This window comes from Corticium candelabrum, chromosome 5 (assembly GCF_963422355.1).
Source record: "Corticium candelabrum chromosome 5, ooCorCand1.1, whole genome shotgun sequence".
Taxonomy (NCBI): domain Eukaryota; kingdom Metazoa; phylum Porifera; class Homoscleromorpha; order Homosclerophorida; family Plakinidae; genus Corticium; species Corticium candelabrum.
The window spans coordinates 1,270,001-1,287,500 of record NC_085089.1 but is presented as its reverse complement, the minus strand read 5'-3'; the positions used below and the strand labels follow the sequence as shown (position 1 = coordinate 1,287,500).

Sequence of the window (17,500 nt, the reverse complement as noted above, 5' to 3'; positions counted from 1 at the left end):
TCTTGTGTGCATTTTAATTTGTATTGTGATGAAAGACTGTAGAAAATATTGTTAGTATCATAAGCACAAGCTGCATGTCCAGACTATATCAAATCATAGCAACGAAACATGCAACTGTTCTATACTACTATTCTTTGATTTTACCATAGTCTTAAAGTAGTGTTTCTTCAAATAGCAGCCACCCTCGAATAGAAGCCGCCCTTGTTCAGAAGCCACAGCTGAAGAGACTTGTTGAAAATAGAGGCCACCGCACTAGTCTGCAAAGTTACTGGTCACGCCCATATCACATGCTTTTGATGCTTCCACGTCAATCTCACCCTATTATGCGCACTTGTCTATAAATTATCTTTTTATCAACACAACCTACAGCAATGTGTGTACTGGTAATAGTCGTGGCATTTACAGCTAAACATACCGTGGTTGGCACCTTCAAAGTGTCCAATTGTGTCAACAGAAAGAAATGTGACGTTCAAATACCAATGTGTCATGGTGTGAAGTAGAGACTTAAGAATAGAGGCCACCGTTCCCCCGTAACCTTGTTAAAAATAGAGGCTGCAGCCACTATTTGAAGAAATACAGTACTGCTGTATAGTACCTGCAAACAGTATCTAGAGACTAATTAAAACCAATGTAACACATGCCACCTCACTGCCTCAAAATTGTCAGTATCAATCACTCTTGTCTTTCCTGGAGTTTGATTCTGATTTCTATGTGGACAAGCTGCCCAATGATTAAACAGTCCAAACACATCATGATGCCATAATCACCAGCCTATGTTGATCTCAGAAAAATGATCAAACGTACAGTACAGTACAACCCTCTGATTATCCGGATTTTGTTGGCGGACGCCAAATTGTCCGAATAATCGAAAGTCTGGATAAATGAAATGATAGTGTGGTGACTTTCTTGAGGCTCAGTCATACATTGACAATCAAGTACCCAATAAAAATATATATTTAATTAATTAATTAATTAATATACAGCAACATTAGGTTGACAATGACTCAACATGTTTACACATTAATTAATGATTAGACGTAAACAAGTCCTCTATGATTCCAAGTTTGAAGTAGGTTCACAGGTTTCCATGTTGGGATGATGTAAGGTGGAGAACACGTGCTTTTCGGGCAGAAATGTACCAATAAGGTGTACTGTACTAGATATTTAGATAAAGGCCAAATTTCGACTCTTTTTTTACAGTATGCATGACAAGCAGTAGTACATGACTTTGTAGAGTTCTGGCTTACAGTAGATTAGTGCGAATGACATGGTCAAAACGCAACAACAGTTAAACTAACTTTTCATATAAAGATATTGCTGCTTGAACCTCATCATCACCACCTGACAACACATCAAAACTATAATGACTAATTACTAGTTATCATAAACAACGTTTACTTACGGAGACCAACTGATTTCACAATGCTGTTTGAATTATGCTGAGGTCCAGACAGTTTGCGAAACATACTAAAAGCCTGCATGTATGCCCACATAAGTGTACACCTCTGCTAGTGAGGTAATGAAATTGACTTACAATGCAGACATTTTGTGTTCTCCTTGTCACGCCGTTCAACACTGGGAATGGGTCCTAATTCAAGAATTGGGTTTTACTTATATTGTGTATCATAGTCTCTACTACACTGAGGTAAAGATGTACCTGATCGCAATCAAATGAATTCTGCAGCCAAAGCATGACATCACAAAGATCTGATAGATACTCTTCTGTCCTTCGTTTAGACTCTAGATATTATATATTACAATGCACACACAAATAAAGACACAACACACACACACACACACACACACACACACACACACACACACACACACACACACACGTTCATACCCACCATCTTCTACTTGCAAATGTGCCAACATCTGGTAAAGCCTTGGATAGCTTTTGTAATAATACTCGAGGTATGAGTGACCCGTCAAACATCTAAAATTAAAGAATTAATTCGAAGTCAAGTACATGGGAAACTATATAATCACATCAGCCTACGCACATGGCCACAGTCACTAACAGTTGTGCTAAAACTACCAAACTTCCATGAAAAAGACAATTCAATTTCATCTCCTACAAACAGTACCATCAAAATCAAGTCCAGTGATACCATTATTAGTAAAGAAACTTCGTGAACAAGATGAAGACTGAAAAAAACCACAGCCAAGTGATTGTAAAGTAGAGATGAATCGTCGATCCTGAATAAGCAACAGTGAACCTCACCAGAATGCTCAAGATTTATACTCTCCACCAGATTAACACACCGCAATTGTTTGCAAATAGAGACAGACGCCACACTGTTGTCCATCTGAGGCAAACCAACTAAGTATCCTACAGCAGCTGCTGGTTTCTCTAATTCATCAAGCACTTTGTGCCAAGCCTGTAAGACCAAAATCTACATGTAGCATGCACCACTTCTTGTAACACCTGCTCTAAACCTCATTTTTAGCTGAAACTGCTGCAGAAGACTCCTTGTGGAAAAGCAAACAAAGCAAGTTACATAAACTGCTTTGCTAATTATTTAGAAACGGTTGTAATTACCATATCAATCTTCATGATGCCGCAAGCCTCCAACACAAAACTACTAAATATTTCTAGAAGCTTCCTGCTGCCAATGTTCGCCTGGTTTGACTTGTTGATGATATGAACATACCACTGGCTGTGTAGACTGTTGTAGACATTGTGTGGTAAAACACACCGTAGTGCTTTAAGGCAAGTACTGACTAAAGACAAGCCAATGTCAGTAAGAAGACCAAACAATGAGTAATACCACTAACACAGAACATTTAGTAACATGTATATTAAATGTAGTAAGAAAGGTGTCACTTGCAATTATATTTTAAATACTCTAATAATTCGTTTGTGCTAGTATTAATTTTAGTAGAGGACAATATACTTGCAAACTACTTGCTTTGCTTCAGCTAAATCTACATCTGCATCTATTAAATTAGATGTAGACTGACAAACAGACAAACAGAGGAAACAGACAAACAGAGGAAACAGACAAACAGACAAAGAAACAAAAACAGACAAAATAACACACTGAAAAAAAGACAAAAAGATACACACAAACAAGTAATTATATTTATTAATAGATTTTACTAAGTCACAAATGCTACACTACAAAACAGGTAGACAAGCAGATGGGAAGAGAGAGGTAGACAAATACACAGACAGACAAACAAACAGACAGACAAACAGACAGACAGATGGACAAACACTGTCACAGACAGACAGACAGACAAGATGGACAGACAGATGGGCAGACAGACAGACAGACAGAAAAATATCTGCTTCGCCCACCCATGGAGTAGTGACATCTTTCCATCACCTGTTGGTGTTAGTGGTGTCGCTGCAGAGAGGCGAGCAGACAGAAAGAAAGAGAAATACAGCAAACAGCAATTGCCACTGTAACCCCACTGGTAATGGAACATTTTGGAGCTTGAGGGATCGATGGGTGGAAACTCCTGTGCAAATTATCAAAGAAGTCATCGGACAAAGTGTGACGACCAAACGCTGCAAACTTTATCGACTTCTGGTTCAAACGCTTTTCTGTTCAGCTCCAGAAGCATAATGCTAGAGTCATCTCTAAAAAGCTGTCTTCTCTGTCTGAAGGCAACAGATGTGACCTCTTTGCCACCCAGTACTTCAGCCACTAGCTGGTACTAGAGGCTTTGCTTGTACACTGTAGCTCTTAAGTGTAGTCCTCATTTTGTTTTACACGAGTTTCAATTTCAGCTTAGTTTAGTTGATGAACACTACCAGTAGTTGGACAGTACATAGTACCCTGCATTGTAAATTGTATCATAGATAAAAGTTCAAATATATGTAATTGACAGACAGACAGACGGACAGACAAACAGACAGACAGACATGCAGACAGACATGCAGACAGACAAACAGACATGCAGACAGACAAACAGACAGACAGACATGCAGACAGACATGCAGACAGACAAACAGACAGACAGACATGCAGACAGACATGCAGACAGACAGGCAGACAGACAAACAGACAGACAGACAGACAGTACTAACACAGACAGACAGACAGACAGACAAACAAACAGAAAGACAGACTGACAGACAAACAGACAGACAGACAGACAGACAGACAGACAGACAGACAGACAAACAGACAGACAGTGTTTTATTCTTCCATAAATGCATGGGCGTATCTGTGGCCTCTGCCATCACATACAGATGTGGTGCAGAAACTAACAATGAACCACTAGATACTATTTAATCACTACATATACTATTTCTAACGTTAATATTTCTTCTATGATCTATGATATCTATGCAAACAAGTCAGTTTCTATCAAGTCAGATTTGTCCTGCTTGCACCATATTGCATATGAGCATCCGATTACAATTCTGCAGAGTTTATGTAGAAGGAAAAGAAACAACTTTCGTGAGTGTTGTGACTTGGTAAACTTTTCTATTGATCTAAGCTTGGAATGTTCAAAAGACCTCTCGAACCAACTTCAATGGTATTTAATTTTGTCCACCAACCCAAACTTGATATTTGATTACAAAGTGGTGCATAATAATCTTGTTTCCGTCTGGCAGCATCTGCTAAAATTTCCTCAAACAAAATTGTTAATTTGAATATAACAATCTGTTTGTGTGTTTGGGACCAAGCAACTATGTCTGGTCGTGCTGACATGTCTCCTATATCAGATGGTAATGAATATACCCGTCCAGGTAGATCAGCAGTAATCTGCCGACTATCAGCTAGATACCTTTCAATGTACTCGACTACAGCTGCTTGAACAGAATTGTGACACCAGGTGTATCGATTGGTCTTTAGTGAAACAGAACAATTGTTCAACGCATGCATCAAGGTTTCATCAGAGTCACAGAGTGGACATTTCCCAGTGTCTGATTTTTGCTACCTATTCAGATTGACTTTATGTGGTAAGACATCAACAATATTGTTAATACAGACAGACAGACAGACAGACAGACAGACAGACAGACAGACAGACAGACAGACAGACAGACAAACAATTGGCATTATGCAAAGCACATCTGTATAAATCAAATGTATTAGATCAAATCTCCCTATTTCTCTGTCGCATTTCATACCAGCAGTAGATGAAGCAACTGCAGGAAGGATGACTTGCATAGTCTGACCAGATACACTCTCGATGTATGCATCGTTGTTAGCAGATGAGATCAGCTGTTTTACACTCAAAGTACAACCAATGTCAACCTTGCAAACCTGCAAACAACCCCACTAAAAGCCATCAGAATCTAATCAAGGCACACACCACACTTCTTGCTCTCCACAGAAGAGACAGAGATGACTGCCTTCTCGAAGCAGTAATAGAACTCTAAGCTCCTAATGTACAATGTTGATATAAAGCAAATACAACATCCAGCAACAAGTACAACATGCACCTTCACGGGTAAAGCATCAATGCATCTGATGTTAGAAGAGCTAGACCAAGCTGTTGTAAAATCTCTACCTTTGCTGTATCTAACTAACCTGTAGGTAATGGCAAACAGTTACTTTTCAACACAGCAACCATAACAATAGTAGCAGTCACCTCAGATTGCCAGCAGTGAGAATACAGATGTAACATTTTTCGCTGTAATCTTCGTACAGAAACACTTTTGACGACTGCAGGTTACTTGAATCCCTTCATATAATTTAATCAGTCCCTGTTTTATGTACACACACACACACACACACACACACACACACACACACACACACACACACACACACACACACACACACACACACACACACACACACACACACACTGAGTAGTCTATATTACCCTCCTGTTACTTCATCAATCCACACTCTATTTAACTCCAGAGCAGAACACAATGGTGCCATAGCATCAAGTAATGATTTGTCACCAAATGAAATATCGTGATCAACACCTGACACATTAGCAACTCTTCTCCTCATATGGTAAGGACTAAATGAAGGTGGTGCACAACGAGGAAGTGTCCGATAGTCAATTCGAATGAGACGTTGTGCTAATGAAACTGTACTTGACTGATGAGAGCCTTGACTTCGACCTTTTGAATGGCATTGGTGAATTACAGTTGTTAATGATTCAGGCTTCGAGCTATGACCCGATGCATCACTCCAAAGTTGAGTCCCAAACATCGGCCTTGCACTATCAGGAGTTCTGCCTGATGCAGTAGTTGGTGCAAATGGAGATGAACTCCGACTAAACGGATGATTCAGATGCAAACTCCCCTTTGACGATTGACGACTTATAAAGCCCAAACCAGAACCAGTCATCAACATAGGAGTGCGAGATGATGTTAAAGAGCGAAGATTGGTAGAAGGACGTAGTGCTGTGCAATCAGACGTCAACAATTGGAAAGCCTGTGATGGCTCTATTTGTTTCAAAGACCAGATGCTGTGAGCTCCAGTCTGGGCGCTTACAAACACAGCTACAGGCAAGTCCCGACACGTAAACACCAACTCCAAACAGTCATCATAATCTACAATATTCTCTAGAAAATAGGTGAAAAACAAAAGAAGAGTAAGTCTACCTGAGCCTTCTAGACAATTCAAAGTGGCAGCTGCCAGTGTGTCTGCAGGATGGAGAAGACAATATAGCTGCGGTGTACTATTTACATGACATAATGTTACACAACAAAACACAAAACAGCCACATCATCAACCTACGTGAGTGCATTTTGTCTCTTCTCCTGTACAATCACTCCATTCTCCAAGGGATACGCACAACCAATCTAACACAAATACTCACTGACCACACCAAATTTCAAAAATTAATGGATCCAACCTGAAATGACAAAGGCACCGTAAAAGATTCTCCAGATGGAGAATAAAACCGTAGGCAAGTTTCTTCAACAATACACAACACTAACAACAAAAACGTAATGAGCACTGTCTAATCGATAGTATGTACTGATTTGCTCCATACTGGTTACCATTTTTACTCTCTTTAGTCTCTGGATCATCAAACTGGCATAGAAAAGCCTACAAGCATACCAGAGTGTTAAGTGGGACGACACTGTCGGGGATAGAATTGTAAATAACATCTGCAGTACACTACTAATGTCCCAACAAAGACTAAAGACTAACCAAACAAAGTAAGCAAATAAAAGAAACAAAAACAAACTAGACTATCTTTCCGAAGACGACCCTTCTAGAATAGCAACGCCTTTCTTGAAAGTATGCACCATGCTATGACCAAATGTGTGTGTGTGTGTGTGTGTGTGTGTGTGTGTGTGTGTGTGTGTGTGTGTGTGTGTGTGTGTGTGTGTGTGTGTGTGTGTGTGTGTGTGTGTGTGTGTGTGTGTGTGTGTGTGTGTGTGTGTGTGTCTAACGCATGACCAAGTAGCAGCACTGTTTTCCACATTACACACATTTACTAGAGAAAGACAAAAGAATGTGCACAATTTGTGGTTTCCTAATAATAACAATGAAACATGGTAAACACTATAAACCCAACGCATGCACACCTGCAGAACGTTACTTCCAACATTGTAAGTCGCTTTCACTGCTCTAGAGTTCTCATCAGTTCCACAGCTTACTACAACTTTGTTTTCACAAACGAACACCTACAAATTATTGCACAAAATATTTATCATCCAAGCAAATATCATGTCCATACTTCAGAATAAACGCCCCGTCCATTTTCCTTCTCAAACTTGAATTTTGAATTTTTCGATTTCTGACCACACAACATCAGTGTAATTGTTACTCAATGTTGTAGCATAGTAATAAAACTAACTTCACGAAGAAACTTTTCTCCTATAGGTTGAAAGTTACGCACAGCAGCCAACACTCTCCTACCGCCGGGCTGTTCCATGTGCCCCTAACGCACGTTAGCCTTGGACACCTACGCAAAGCCACAGTACATGTATGCGTAGTACACTAGAATTAGAAGACAAGAGGCAACATGAATATTGCAGGCACGAAAGAGAAGATTGGAGCGGCTGTGGTAGTGCTGAGCGTCTTTGTATTGTATCTGTGGCGCCGTGACGATCAGTCGTTGATCAAAAAGAACGTCATTGAAGGTTTGCTGCGTGCTGAAAAGAATGTCTCTGTTCGAAGGCTACCGCGCGTGGCCGTCGGATTTGGATCGTGTTTGGACGGAATGGTGGACGGTTTACGAGTTCTAAGAATGCTGGGGCTGAAACCACCTCGCACTGGTCAACATCATGCAGTAGTTGGGTCAGAAGCAGAGTTTGCTGAATTGTTTGCTTATTTCTTTGATCAGGGAGCTGCAGCAGAGTGAGTTTTGACATTTGTGTTGACTGCTGTTGAGTGACACAATAGGCGGGAAGCTGGTGTTAGTCAGGGTGACACAGCACATGTAATTAGTGACAATTGACATGCCAATTGTGTAAATGGTAGTAAAAGTAAACTGGTAGTAAAAGTAAAATGGTAAAGTGGTAAAATGGTAAAGCACAGGCCTCTAAAATGTCATGACATGGATTTAATCAACAGTGAGGCTTGCCTCACTAAGTAGATTGTGACGTTGACTTAAGTGGGTTTGTTTAATTGAATGGATTGATATAGTGTTGTGTTGAGTGCCGTTGTAGTGGCTTTTGTAGTATGGGCATGACCGGTGGATGCTTTTGCTGAGTAATATACTACTACTACTACCTAAGTGGTTGTTAACTAAAAACAACTACTACTGCTAGTAGTTAGTTGCCAAAATAACCCTGATCTCATCGACTACACAGTGAACTGCTAAACAGACTTGCAAAGGGTATGATCTGCTAATTTATGGGAGGAATGAATGAAGGTTGTAATGACACCTGTACCTCCTACACAAGTTGTGGTCTTTGTGACAAGTGTGATGGTACACAGCAGTCTGAGCAGGCCATTATTATGGAGGAGCAGTTCTGATCATTAGGCACTTGACTTAATAAAGTTGAATGGTTTGAAAATGTTTGGCATGCTTTTTTACTCATTACGTCATTGACTTTCCACCGTTACAAGATTTCTATTTGTGTGTGCATAAGTTTGGTGTGTGTGTGTGTGTGTGTGTGTGTGTGTGTGTGTGTGTGTGTGCGTGCGTGCGTGCGTGCGTGCACGCGTGTGCGTGTGCATGTGCGTGTGCGTGTGTGTGTGTGTGCACTCATGCAAGTCTGTCTGTCTGTTTGTCTGTCTGTATGTCTGTCTGTTTGTCAATACATATATTTTCCATTAGTTAATGACTTTGTTGTTTGCAGGGACTGATGTGTATTTAAAAATCTTAGCATATGTACAAGCTAGTAGAATCTGTATGAGAATAAATTATCTGTCTGTCTGTCTGTCTGTCTGAAGGCCTGTCCACACTGGCAACTGGATCACGATCCGATCGCGATCCAACCGCAACGCTGTCCACACTTGCAACTGGATCGCTATCCGATCGCGATAAATCCAATCCACATCGCGAGATGGTTTTGATCACGATTGGTTGAATCCAATTAGAAATAGTGGGCGTTACCTTCACGTACTAACACTCCTCACTCGTCTTTGTTCTCGCTCACCTTACATCACTGTATCAATGCTTTCCACAAGCAAAGAAGCCACATGTACATATTGGTCATCAGTCACGTGATATAAAAAATGAGGCGGATGTATCGTTTTCAAAGTGCCGCGTGGACGCTCGCTATCCCGATCGGATCGAGATCCATTCTGGTCTAGTGTGGACAGGGCTTGACTCTGTCTGACTCTGTCTGTGTCTGCTAATGAGATATTATAGCTTTTCCAACCCTCACATAGTTAGCTGACAAACTTGAGTGTATCAGAACTCAACAGAAACTGACAAAAACCAAGCAGTGACTATATAGAAAGCTAAAGTAATCAGTCACCACACACAGTTTTCTTTCATCTACTGTAGGCGTTACACCAACAACAAGGCTTTCTTTAATCGTCTAACTTATGCATCACAATGTCTTCCGTCTACAAGATGGAGTATTGGTGGCAATGCAGCCGTAATGGCAAATCGGTTTGCTATGGAAGGTTGTAAAGTGCTGTTGGGTACAAGAGCAACCAAGAGAAGCACAGTGAGAATCCACCCATCAGTTGTTATAGCTGGCAACAAAAACATCAACAAGGATGACATTCACTTGTGTTTGGAGTACAAGACTGCTGCAAGATGGGGCAAGTACAAAGCACGTAGAGCTAACCGCCTTATCATCCACTGTGATGAAAGTAATCCTCTCTTGTCATCACTTGAAGATTTTGCAAACGATCTCATCACCTTTTCTCCATCACTTATTGTTATTGGTGGCCTACAAATGATGGATGGCTTTCCTTTCAAGGAAGGTGAGAGAACTCGGTTGCTTTTGAAACTCCGAGATCTCTTGAAGCAACAACCTTCAGATATATTGATCCACTTTGAGATGGCCTCGTTTGCAGACGAAACGTTGTTGAAGGAGTTGGTGCAGTACATTCTTCCGTATGTTGACTCTGTTGGAATGAACGAACAAGAGCTTCCAAATCTGCAGAGTATTTTAAAATATGGATATGTGACATTTATTGCAGAAGCTATTCCACGTGTGGCCAGTGCTTTGGACTCAATGCGAAACGTTTATAGTCTCTTACAGACAATGCCCTTTTCACCAGATGTCCAACATGGAAGACGAATATCTCGACTGCATGTGCATACGCTTGCTTTCCAAGCTATTTTGACTAAACGAGGGTCACCATGGAAAAACACTATGTCTGCTGCTGCTAAAGCTTCCCTGACGGGCAATCGTCATGTTTGTAATTCACATGAAGTTGAAACAGACAAGTCACAGCTTATACTGGATTCATCATTTTCTCTCAGTCTGGAACCTGGCAGTGCTCGTGTCTATATGAAAGAGCATCAGCCTGTTTCTTGCTGGTATGAAGAAGATAGGAAGTTCTGCATTGCTCCAATGTTGATGTGCACCGAAGCCCATAAGACAGCTGGTGGTGGAGATAACATTTCATCTGCAGCTTTATCTATTCAGGTTCCGGAACGTGACTAATAACTAATGGGATCTTTTCTAGATATAGATTGAAAATGATATAAATTTGCAATACGGTAGATAGAACTTGTAATTGCAATGTTCCTTGATTATTACAGTGAAATTATATTTCAGTCATATCAGTACAGTCATACACACTCCTAGACATAATTATCACTTCTGAGTGATTCAACAATCAATAAGCACAGTTCCAAAGACGCCTGCCCGTGGCATTATTTTTACACTCCAAGTACATATACAATGCATATGCATCCATGATGTGGTTGTAGGTCCACATCTCCAATTCATAATGCTGAGCTACAATGGGCATGCAGTCAGTGTTGCTCTAATCCGCCATGAAAATGCATATTAATAACCCTACTTCCATGCATCTGATTGATGACAACTCAAAATTAAACCGACACCTGCCTCTTTCCTCTCATGCCAACCTTCAATGTCAGTCTCAACAGTACCTCAGATTTAGCCTCGACACTTGGCCATTCGCCTTACAACTTCGTTTTCGGTCATGTGAAGCCTAGGTACTCCACACGTAAGGCGAAGATGGCCTAGCGTCAAAGCTACTTCAGATTCACGTTTGAACTTAATTTATGACGCTGCTCTTGTCTTTCTAGCCTGTTGCAGAAATCATAAGGCTCGTAGTTAAAAATCCCTTAAGTAGCTCAGCTATAAACCAATCAAGTACATTAGTTTTGCAACAAACCAACAGTTTTAGTATCTCCAAACAAGGCAACTAAAATGTTTGTCCTCATCTGGGCACCCATTAATTAATTAATTAAACAACACAGCAGACAACATCAAATGTTTCTGTATGGTTGTGTGTGATAGCAGTTATGTGGGCTAATTAAGAACAAAATTATTTAAATACACTATACATTAATTAATTAAGCTGCTGCAAATCAGTTACGCTATACAAAAATGTGTACAAAGCTACAGAAAAGCATCCACCTTGTGCAATAACTGCTGCATGGTTTTTCATGGTAAGGTTAATTAACAAAGCATGCAGCTTCAATTCCTAGAGCGTGTTCACACCGACATCAAGACTAACTATGATTAGGCTATTTATGATTAGGCCAAAATTAGCGCAAGGGCATTCACACCGCTAACTAAAGGATTAGTAAGTCACGTGGGCACGTGAGTGTAATTAGCCTAGTAGACAGAGTTTATCCGTCATATCCGGCAAGAATTTGCGTGAATTGTCTTGACAAAGCCATCGCCTTACGTTTTGAAGAGGGAAACATTTAGTTTGCTTTCTCTGGCCATGGCAGCTACTTCAGGGACGCAGAAGTTTTGACATGTAGAGGCACGCATGTAGTTAGTCTCGCGTGGCCAGACGTTTGCGCGCGGGGAGGGGCGTGTTGTACGTTTAATTAACTAAACATACAACACCACAGAAAACCATCGGCGGCATTTAGGCTCTTCTTGTATTACTAGCTCACCTGCCAAAGTCACGTGCAACCACTAACATAATACTGACTCTAAATACATAAATACTAAGGAAAGTCACAAGTAGAGCTGGAATTTTCATGCTTGGATTTCAAGCAATAGCTGTGACTTCATGTTGCACACAAACGTGTGAAACTACATAATCTTTGACAATAGTCACAAATGTACAACAGCAAATATGCAATGAAATCACACCACTGATTTTTGAAACATTTAACTGATAATTATAACATTGATAAATGCGTTTTGAACTCATGTTACACAACACATGTACAGCTACTCCACTATCAATTAGTTACCTCATGGCAACTCTCATCTTAAACTACAGTTTTGCTACCCAGTCCCCCTAAATGTTCTCTACAACCATCTTAGATGGAACATCTGTGTTTCCCACCAACTAAAACAGAGAAATGGTTATCCAGCTATGCACACAACATCACTACTCTTATCTAATCATCTTACAGCGCAGAACTCTTGATATGAAATTTTCCCATCTCCATCAAGATCGGCAATAATGATTGTCTTGTCAACAATCTGCTGAAGCTGAATGTCCTTAAGATTTGTACCAACCATCATCTTAAGAACCTGAAACAGCTCTCCATTTGAGATAAAGCCATCGTTATCTATGTCATAAATCTGGAATGCAACTACAAAGCAAAACTCATCTACAACACATAACACAATAGAATTGTTCATTACAATTACATTTCAGCTTTGATTCTCTGTCTCCCTTCACACTGAACTGTGATACACCTTCAATAAACTCTACAAAGACAACACCCAGTGACCTTTAGCTACATTGCAAGTTGCAAGTGAACCAACTAGCAGGGAAACAGATAAACGTTCTCTACCAAAATATTCACAGCAACATCGTTGGCGATAATACTAGAGCAATTCACCAAGTACTGTACCAAGAAGATCAACCAATAATAGTTTTACCAACCTGTAAAGGATAGATATACTATTCCAACAACAGAAATATTCAGTTTTTGACTACAGTATGACAAGCAACTGTAAACATTTCTGCACTGCAGAACATCCTGTTAGGCTCTGCCAGACTTGGGACTCTTTAATTAGAGGGGAAATTCATGCCTTGCAGAAACAGCGTCATAGCCTCACTTGGCTCTAACAATCTAATTTGACAAAGATGGTATATTAATTAAGTTACTGTTATCATGCATGGTTGGTTGTGAAAACGCATGCAATAATTTCCATTGTCACAAATATCTAATGTTCCACTAAATCATGCAAAACATTGCTCATGCAATTATCAGAAGTGCTATCACCATAAAAAATTCTGTGCTTTGGATTCTGACTCATGAAAAATGCTGGCATTTACCTATTAGTGCTCACAAACAAGATAACAAATCTTCAGACTAAAAAGTCATTGTGACAAAAGACATGTTTATAGCATTTCAGCTGTCAAGACATACACAAGTATAGGTAGGTATCTCATATGCTGAACATTTCAATCACACTACTACACTACTACTATGTCATTCAACCTTTGGTTACTCTGATCACTTTTTATTAAAAGCCATTCCTAGTATACCCAAATATTAGTGTTACTGATTGATGTCTGACAATACAATGTTCACATCCTTGAGAGTGCTGTCAATTATCAACATTGCATTTAGCCATTATCAGAAATAGGACAACTTTAATTAAGCTCCTCCTCAGTTTTAGTTGCAAGAGTTTCCTATTAGTCATGAGCTACAAGTGTTGAGTCACTACATAATCAGATTCAGGTTTCCGCTTGGCTGAAAAAAACAACTAATGTTATATGTAGTCAGCACATACCAACAACATACATTCTGATATGCTTGCATAAAGCTAAATGAGCAGCTATGTAAGGTTCCTGCAAACGATTCTGCTCAACCCAATACAATCTCGCAGAGTTTGACCAATGCTACAGTAGAAACATTTGGCAGCACTTTACAAGTAGTCTGCCCCATGTGTTACAGACTTCTGTACTTTGACATGAGCTCTCTAGCACTGCCTAGGAGTTAATCGAAACTTGCTTCTTGAAAGGAAGCTGCCCATGATTACCCTCCCAGAGAACTCTCAACACATGCTCCATCTAATCTAAATACACCTTGTAAGGGAAAAAGCATCCATAACATTTACTGCAGCTAGAATAAAATAGTAAGCAAATGAACACACTACCCACGAGTGTGACATAGCCATTAACCATTCACTACTTGACACACGGATTGTGTTATCTTGTCAAGCACAAATAGTCATCAGACTCCATGGGTGCATATTGTGCAACATCCTTAGCAACAAGCAACAAGACGTGGAATGCTGGCATTCACTCAGCTCTAGTGTTTCCACGTCAAGCAAAGCTGCACAAGCTCACCCTTGAAGTCGATCTCTCCATTGCCGTCCTGATCAAATATCTCAATCACCCTCTGCACCAGCGGATTCTGCTGCAGTTCCGGCAATGCCATGAACTCGTCCACGCTCAGCAAACCATTTTTGTCCAAGTCCATCTTCTGAAATCGTTTTCCTAACCGCCTTATTTCCTCAGGATCAACTGTGAAGATGAAAGCAGTGTCAGGGGGCGGAGCTACTGTGTATCCGGTCCAACGACACTCAAACAGCAGCTACCACGGATAGACGGAAAGCACAAAGAGTATTATGATTCTTGCTTACACGTGGTTATGCCTAGGTCTTCTGGTATTGACGTCTCGTTGCCCTGGATGAGGAATAAACGCAGTCTAAGTTGACACACAGACAAGAGTTCTTATTGTTGGCACTACCATTTCGGATAATCTCTCTTGCGTTTGCTAGTCGTGATACTGTCTCTACTCTTTCTCTCTTCGATCTAAAAAAGTGCGCAAACCTGGTTGATACCAACACTCATACGGGAACGTTTGAAAAAGATGCTGAATTTATCTATGTGGGAAGATTTCTAAACACGAGCTACTTTATGCGTCGCTAAACTTGAACATAACAGCCCTTATTTAGGCCTACTAAAGCTGATAGTCTTAGTATATTTTCCACGTGTCTAGTTGATATCAATAGCTGTAGACATGTTGAAGGTTTGTGTATTGCTTCTTCTAGCGTCCATTGCACATTGGGCGCCGGCAGTTGATAAGAGCAACTTCAAGTGTTGTAATGACTGCAGTTTTTGCAAGTAGGGAAGTGATGCTTGTGAGTGAGTTAGCGTTGTCGTCAGTATGCTTCTGCTCTACAGACGACATCGAAACATTTCTCCTCACAGTTCGCCATACGTAGTCAGACCTGAATCCGTTACAATCGAGTCGTCATCAATCACGTTGGAGATTGAGAACACTGACAACAACGTTATCTTCTCTGCTGTGTTGAATTCTCTAGCTGACGGCCGGGCAAGGTTGCGGATTCGAGAAAAGGATCCTTTGAGACAGCGTTATGAAGTGGAAGGCGCATTGGTTGGGGAACCTGAAGAGCAACCGTGTGTTTAGTGGCATATAGGAGCATGTCTCATAAGCTAGATGAAAAATTTGTGTTACAGGTTGAATTATGATCAGAGAGATGATGGTAGTGTGACTGTTGGTATTGAGAATAGAAAGATTGTAGTGTCGTACAAACCGTTCAGAGTTGATTTTATGATTGATGATGTTGCCGTGGTGACGCTGAATGCACAGGGATTGTTGGAGTTTGAACACTATCGAGAGAAAGTGTAATTCAACACACACACACACACACACCACACACACACACACACACACACACACCACACACACCACACACACACACCACTGCTGGTTGGTGGTTATGTTTTTTCATGCAGCACTTTACCTGTTGACCTAGAATTTTAACTTGTAGTTATGAACTTTGTGTGCAGTACTAGAGATGCTGCACCAATAGATAAACAAGATGTAACTCCTGAAGAAGGCGAGGTTAACTCTGAGGAACATAACAATGTAAACGAGGAAGATGCTAATAGTGTGGGTGAGATTAACTCTGCATGTCAGTTGTATTGTTTCACTGTCATAAAGTAAAGTCATAAAACTGGGTGTTTTTATGTCTGCTGTGTTTGGTCACTGTATGTTAATTAACTTAAGTCTCTGTAGTGAGATATGTAAATAGCTACCCAGCTAACAGTTTTTATAGAATAGTGATTGAGTATTAAAAACAAAACTATATCTAGAGGTTGGGAGGTTAACTTAGATCCATGATTGTTGTTGCTGGTTGTATAATATAAACAATGACATGTGTAGTGATGAGTAATAAACAACCTGTGCTGATGTTTTTTTATCAGAAGTGTCTCAATCTAATGACAAGGAAGAAGAGGTGGTCATAGATGCACCTAATGGAGACCATGAAACAGATGAGCCTAATATTGCTGTACTTGAACCAAAGGGACCAGAAGTTGATGATGTTAAGCCATCACCAGAAGATGAGAAAACTGAGGAAAATGAAGATGAGAAAACTGAGGAAAATGAAGATGAAAGGGAAAATGAGGAGGAGGACGACGACAACGATCACCATGATGATAGTGCAAGTCACAAGGATGATTCTGGACTTTGGGAGGAATATTTCAAGTCTCATTATGACTCAAAACCATATGGTAAGGACAGTTGGTGTGTGTGTGTGTGTGTGTGTGTGTGTGTGTGTGTGTGTGTGTGTGTGTGTGTGTGTGTGTGTGTCCGTCCGTGTGTGTGTGTGTGTGTGTGTGTGTGTGTGTGTGTGTATGGGGCTATGGAATGGTTTGTAGAGAGTCAGACTTGCACTAGGTTATTACATTAAAACCTTTGAGTTACATGATTAATCCTTAAAAGGAGAGAGCAGATCAAGAGCAATCACTCTGACGTCCATGTGTTGGATAATGAGTGACAAGATACAATGCCTATCTGGCTTGCCCTGAAGACTACAGTGTAAACAGGTGCTAGCTGATCGCAATCAGTCTTGTCAATATAAATAGGGCTAGCAACAGCTAAAAATGCTAAATGCTATATCACTCATAATTATTATATCACTTGTGTTTTGTAGGTCCTAGTGCTGTTGGTATGGACATTTCATTTCCTGGTTGTAAATATGTTTATGGCATTCCAGAACATGCAGACACTCTGGCACTAAAAGTCACCAAGTAATTCGTAAATGTGCCTTCAT

The 17,500-nt window shown here is 40.4% G+C and overlaps 4 protein-coding genes across 9 annotated transcripts in view; 2 read left to right on the top strand and 2 right to left on the bottom strand.

The window, feature by feature from the left end:
* Nucleotides 1–7,823, bottom strand: part of LOC134179443 (anaphase-promoting complex subunit 1-like) — a 13,741-nt gene extending 5,918 nt beyond the window's left edge. For 3 of the 4 annotated variants that reach the window (XM_062646335.1, XM_062646336.1, XM_062646338.1), the window contains exons 1-22: nucleotides 7,741–7,817; nucleotides 7,621–7,680; nucleotides 7,469–7,567; nucleotides 6,935–6,983; nucleotides 6,787–6,866; nucleotides 6,669–6,733; nucleotides 6,533–6,609; nucleotides 5,797–6,481; nucleotides 5,560–5,652; nucleotides 5,411–5,498; nucleotides 5,286–5,351; nucleotides 5,096–5,231; nucleotides 2,546–2,727; nucleotides 2,443–2,475; nucleotides 2,269–2,384; nucleotides 2,133–2,202; nucleotides 2,007–2,077; nucleotides 1,851–1,939; nucleotides 1,658–1,740; nucleotides 1,535–1,588; nucleotides 1,403–1,475; nucleotides 1,299–1,341 (exon numbers count right to left, since the gene is read on the bottom strand). In XM_062646335.1, coding sequence (XP_062502319.1) covers nucleotides 1,299–1,341; nucleotides 1,403–1,475; nucleotides 1,535–1,588; nucleotides 1,658–1,740; nucleotides 1,851–1,939; nucleotides 2,007–2,077; nucleotides 2,133–2,202; nucleotides 2,269–2,384; nucleotides 2,443–2,475; nucleotides 2,546–2,727; nucleotides 5,096–5,231; nucleotides 5,286–5,351; nucleotides 5,411–5,498; nucleotides 5,560–5,652; nucleotides 5,797–6,281 — 1,682 coding nt within the window. In that variant the 5' untranslated portion in view covers nucleotides 6,282–6,481; nucleotides 6,533–6,609; nucleotides 6,669–6,733; ... (3 more) ...; nucleotides 7,621–7,680; nucleotides 7,741–7,817. Of the gene's footprint in view, nucleotides 1–1,298; nucleotides 1,342–1,402; nucleotides 1,476–1,534; nucleotides 1,589–1,657; nucleotides 1,741–1,850; nucleotides 1,940–2,006; nucleotides 2,078–2,132; nucleotides 2,203–2,268; nucleotides 2,385–2,442; nucleotides 2,476–2,545; nucleotides 2,728–5,095; nucleotides 5,232–5,285; nucleotides 5,352–5,410; nucleotides 5,499–5,559; nucleotides 5,653–5,796; nucleotides 6,482–6,532; nucleotides 6,610–6,668; nucleotides 6,734–6,786; nucleotides 6,867–6,934; nucleotides 6,984–7,468; nucleotides 7,568–7,620; nucleotides 7,681–7,740 lie in introns of all 4 variants that reach the window. The other variant, XM_062646337.1, reaches the window with a different exon arrangement.
* A 51-nt stretch (nucleotides 7,824–7,874) lies between these two features.
* On the top strand, nucleotides 7,875–11,082 carry LOC134179444 (ADP-dependent glucokinase-like). The gene is made up of 2 exons (XM_062646340.1): nucleotides 7,875–8,243; nucleotides 9,844–11,082. Exons 1-2 carry the CDS (start codon nucleotides 7,909–7,911, stop codon nucleotides 10,958–10,960), a joined length of 1,452 nt encoding a protein of 483 aa, XP_062502324.1. The 5' UTR covers nucleotides 7,875–7,908; the 3' UTR covers nucleotides 10,961–11,082.
* A 1,500-nt stretch (nucleotides 11,083–12,582) lies between these two features.
* LOC134179717 (calcineurin subunit B type 1-like) lies at nucleotides 12,583–15,276 on the bottom strand. Its single transcript, XM_062646652.1, has 6 exons — nucleotides 15,166–15,276; nucleotides 15,059–15,101; nucleotides 14,763–14,939; nucleotides 13,109–13,168; nucleotides 12,866–13,050; nucleotides 12,583–12,800 (listed from the first exon to the last, which is right to left on the bottom strand). The coding sequence occupies exons 1-6, from the start codon at nucleotides 15,166–15,168 to the stop codon at nucleotides 12,750–12,752; spliced, it is 519 nt and encodes a 172-aa protein (XP_062502636.1). The 5' UTR covers nucleotides 15,169–15,276; the 3' UTR covers nucleotides 12,583–12,749.
* A 155-nt stretch (nucleotides 15,277–15,431) lies between these two features.
* LOC134179969 (neutral alpha-glucosidase AB-like) overlaps nucleotides 15,432–17,500 on the top strand; it is an 11,541-nt gene continuing 9,472 nt past the window's right edge. For 2 of the 3 annotated variants that reach the window (XM_062647016.1, XM_062647015.1), the window contains exons 1-6: nucleotides 15,432–15,542; nucleotides 15,603–15,839; nucleotides 15,900–16,067; nucleotides 16,233–16,339; nucleotides 16,650–16,958; nucleotides 17,381–17,477. In XM_062647016.1, coding sequence (XP_062503000.1) covers nucleotides 15,439–15,542; nucleotides 15,603–15,839; nucleotides 15,900–16,067; nucleotides 16,233–16,339; nucleotides 16,650–16,958; nucleotides 17,381–17,477 — 1,022 coding nt within the window. In that variant the 5' untranslated portion in view covers nucleotides 15,432–15,438. The remainder of the gene's footprint in view (nucleotides 15,543–15,602; nucleotides 15,840–15,899; nucleotides 16,068–16,232; nucleotides 16,340–16,649; nucleotides 16,959–17,380; nucleotides 17,478–17,500) is intronic. The other variant, XM_062647017.1, reaches the window with a different exon arrangement.